The sequence below is a fragment of the Corylus avellana genome, chromosome ca8 (assembly GCF_901000735.1).
Source record: "Corylus avellana chromosome ca8, CavTom2PMs-1.0".
Classification (NCBI taxonomy): Eukaryota; Viridiplantae; Streptophyta; class Magnoliopsida; order Fagales; family Betulaceae; genus Corylus; species Corylus avellana.
This window is the reverse complement of record NC_081548.1, coordinates 6,934,751-6,939,092: the sequence shown is the minus strand read 5'-3', so window position 1 is coordinate 6,939,092 and position 4,342 is coordinate 6,934,751. Positions and strand designations below refer to the sequence as shown.

General features: G+C 38.0%; 1 protein-coding gene across 1 annotated transcript; it reads right to left on the bottom strand.

Moving 5' to 3' along the window:
- Positions 1-1,036: 1,036 nt before the first annotated feature.
- Positions 1,037-3,767, bottom strand: LOC132190357 (beta-amyrin 28-monooxygenase-like; the record flags this gene model as incomplete). The annotated part of the gene is given in 4 exon segments (XM_059605326.1): positions 1,037-1,502; positions 1,610-1,797; positions 2,379-2,817; positions 3,320-3,767. Coding segments are annotated over 4 exon segments (1,375 nt in total), but the record flags the coding sequence as incomplete, so codon positions are not given.
- Positions 3,768-4,342: the final 575 nt, after the last annotated feature.

Genomic DNA, 4,342 nt, shown 5'->3' with positions numbered 1-4,342 from the left:
AACCGCCTTTGCACCCCTATCCAAAGGTTGCATTTCTTCAATGAGATGCCAACTCGTAGAGAAGTTGTATATGTTGGAAAGGGGCATTACTACATCTATAAAAGGATGCGTGCATATATGGTCCATGATTTACTACAGTTTTGAACCCTAATTAATCAGATTCTCCCATGGTCAACAGCCGTGAGACTTCAAATAAGGACATCAAGTCCAACAAAAAACAGAATTCTTTTTGATTTTCCGGGACAAAGTTTTAATCTTAAATCAACATCAACAATGCAGTTTCTGTTAAATTACCAATTTTCTCATAAGTTTAAGCTAATAGAAAGAGGTAAATTTAATCACTTAATCATATTTACTTTAACATTTCGCCTCACGTGTGGGCTCACATTCCCTTTTAATAGGTAAGACCCAATACATAAAATATTTAATTTAAATAGGGAGCGACAAAAAGTTATCCCTGCAAAGGTGTGCAAGGGTGGGAGGCGCCACCCCCACTACCCCTATGTGAGGGTTGAAATCCCCAGCGAAAGGCAGGAGATAAATTATTTCTCTTATTTACCAAACTTAAGCAATATGGAATGGTGTCCTTATTTCTTGCTCTTTTTCTTTGTCAAAATATAATTACTTTTTTCTAGTTTTTCATCTGATTTGGATTTAATCTTTAAATTTCTATTTTCAATCAGAAGGTTCTCATGTTGGGTCATATCCTATGGCTGTTGAGTCGATCATCAAGTTACTTAATACTGACTTTGCAGTAAAGGACCTTGGCTATTTCAATTTCATTCATGGGGTTGAAACTCTCTGTCTCTAACAATTTATTTCTGACTTTGCGGAATAGGACCTTTGCAATGCTCTATGGTTATCAATGTACCCTCCAATAGGTACCCTATCTGTGACATTTCTTTTTGTGTTCGGAGCAAAAAAAAGAAGAAGCAAACTTCAACAAGAGTAATGATGTAATTAAGAAGCAAGCACTTCACCAATTTAACATGCTTAGGCAAAGAAAATGTTTTACGAATCAAATTAAAATCCTGTGTCATATAAAAGAACAAAATACAGCATTTTTAAGACAACGTATTTTGAAATGTAACATGCCTGCAGATAACAAATTATTGCTGAGGGTGTACTCTTATTGGATATGATAGCTTCTGGTATAAACTTTATTAAACATGGTTTAGAACTTGAGGCACCAACTCTTGACACTAATTATTGAGAGGGTGTAAGTGAACCAGAAGACCATTCTCTGGAATAGGTGATAGATTGTATATAAACTTTTCATTCGGATTTACTTTCTCCAATTTGAATTTGGTCACCACATTATGCATAAATGTGAGAATTTCTACTCGTGCATATTCCTTTCCAGGGCACAATCGAGGTCCTCCTCCAAATGGTACAAATGTGTATGGTGGAGGCCCCCTCCCTTCAAATCTTGAAGGATCGAACTTCTCTGGATCAGGGAAATATTCTGGATTTTTGTGTGTTGAATTTACAGTCCAGTATGTCTGCAAGAAAATGGATAATTGTTAGCTTGTATTTGCATAATTGTTACATATATATACTGATTCCGTCCCTGTTAGCTTGTATTTGCATAATTGTTACATATATATACCTTCCATCCGTTCGGAATTGTAAAACCTGCATAACTAAAGTCAGTTATGACCTCTCCGAATACTCCTTGAGCAGGTGGTGCTAACCTCATTGCTTCACATGCCATATTCCAAGAATACTTCATCTTCTGAATGTTTTCCCAATTCAACAATTCATCCTTACCTTTGGACTTCGCAATCTCCTTCTGTTCTGTCAACCAAACAAACCACATTCATATCAAATTGAACTATCGGCCCATAGAGCAGCAAGTATATATGTTTTTGAGGTAAATTTAATCACTTAATCAACACTTTAACACTCACTATCACGTGTGGGTTCAAACTCTCTTTTAATAGGTGAGGCCTAACACAAGAAATATTTAATTTAGATGGGGTGATTTTACCAAGTCAAGGTTTGATCCCAGAACTTTTGGCTCTAATACCATGTTAAATTAGCAGTTATTGTAAAAGTTTAAACTGATAGAAATAGGTAAATTTAATCACTTATGGTGCATTTGAGATTGCGATTTAGCAAGAATAATCTGCGTTTTTAAAAGATATAGCAAAATGTAAGGTGTTCAGCATTGCAATTTAAAAAGCACTTAATATAAAATAAGAAAAAAAAATCTGGTATTTTTATAAGCACTCTATAGATTTTTATTGTCCTTGAGCCAGACGCTTTTAATTGTTTTTACTTAGTCTTTCGCTACGTTCTACTTAGTCTTTCCTTAAGTGAGTTTGGGTAATCACCTCTCATTTCACTCGAGTGGGTCTCATTTATTGGAAACGTACCTTTTAAGACGTTGCTATATACTTGGGGAAACTTTGCCAGAAAATTTAGGACGACTGTAATGGCAGCACCTAGCGTATCGTAGCTGGCGATGAAGAAAGCTATAATAATATGAGCGATCTCCTTCTCTTCCATTCCTCTGCCATTCTCATCCCTTCGAAGGAGCATGTGACTTAACAAGTCTACTTGTGCAGACCCTATATTCTCTGAGAGCTCCATTTTTCGCTTTCTAATGATTCCCAAAAGCTCCTTACGAATGAGTTTGCCTCCTTTAATTGCACGACTGAAAGCTGTGCCCGGAAGATTTATAGGAATGGATATGAGGCCAGCAGAAACAAGACTGAAGGGATATGCAAGTCTCGATACTTGGTCGTGGCCTTTGATATTCAGGAAGAGCCGACAAGCCACTGCAAATGTGTACTTCTTTAACAGTGGGAAAACCTGTAATAAATTAAATGATTAGTTTATGCTCCATTTGTTTGAGATTATTATTAATTAAATAATTAAATTTAACTATTTTATAAAAATATAAAATGATAAAATATGAAAGAGAAGTAAAAGAGAGCGAAAGGGAAGAGAAATGTACGGGTACATCTTGTATATTCATTGTTTTTACTATATTGAATTGTATTACATAACTCTCTATTTACATAGAGACAATAATTAGTGAACAAAAAACCATAGACTTACTCTAACATAACGGGAATAAACCCTATGTACAAGGAAATATAATAAAGATAAAATATTCTAACAAGGTTAGCTTAAAGTTTTAGAATAAGTGGTAATTTAAGATGATATTAGAGCAAACGTCTTGTGTCTGAATTTTGTCTTTGTCAATTAACCCTCATTCATTTCAGTTAATTGATATTTTACGTATTAGACCTACACGTGAGGGAAAGTGTTATAAATTTTTGTTTTTGAGATAAGCGGTGATTTAACTAACCTTCACTTGTTTACAAGGGGACCAATCTGTCTCCAAGTGTTGTTTTGACATGGAATCCATGATGGGTATGTAACGTTGCAGAGCTTCTGGGTTGAGAAACTCAGGGCGAAGGGCATGTATTTTGGCTGTCTCTACTTTGGCAGAATATCCAACATAGTTGGGAAAAAGCACCATTTTCTCCATTGAGCGCGGCCACCATGTGGTGACAAGCTTGTTCTCACTTGAAAACAACAACTTGTTCCCAGAAGCACCACAAAAGACAGCAAAGTTCTCTCCAAGCAAGGAGGTTCTGAACACTTCTGGTGAGTACTTTCTCATTCTATCGGTTATGAATTTCTCTGGAGTGCCATTTTTGTTGGCCATGACATATTCCAAAGCTTCACCTATGATAGGCCATCCTTTTCTGCCTGGTGGAAGCTTGGGGGAAATGGGTTTGCGTCTGTAAATGTAGGGGTGGGCAGCACTTGAGGGCGAGGAAGCGAGGCCCGAGGTTGGCGTCTCACCCGCCCCGCACACTGCGGGTTCTGAAAATCTCCACCCGCCACCCGAGGACAATGCACAATATCCGCGCGGGGCGGGTTAGAACGGGGCGGGGTAGATTGGGGCGGGTTGTGCGGGTTTTGCGGGTTGTGCGGGTTTCTTTCTTCTCCTCCATTTTCGTCTCTGTTTCTTTCTTCTCCATTCTCCTTTGTTTCTTTCTTCTCACAACCCAACAATAGAAGTTACAGAGCCCCAAAAAAAACCTATAAACAATGGAAAAAATAAAATTATTTGTTTGAACAAACACACAACCCAACATCAGATCTGTTTCGATCCATTTATGAAACTGGTCTAGAGAGGAAAAAAAAAACCTGGATCGTGGTTTGTAGAAGAGGAAGCGGCGCTGCAGCTCGTGGTCTCTGAAGATGTGGAGTGGCGACGCAGACGAGAGACTGAGAGAGAGCAGACCATACAGACCACTAGACCAGAGAGAGAGAGAGAGAGAGCAAGAGAGTCGGAGAGAGGGAGAGAGGCGGAAGAAAA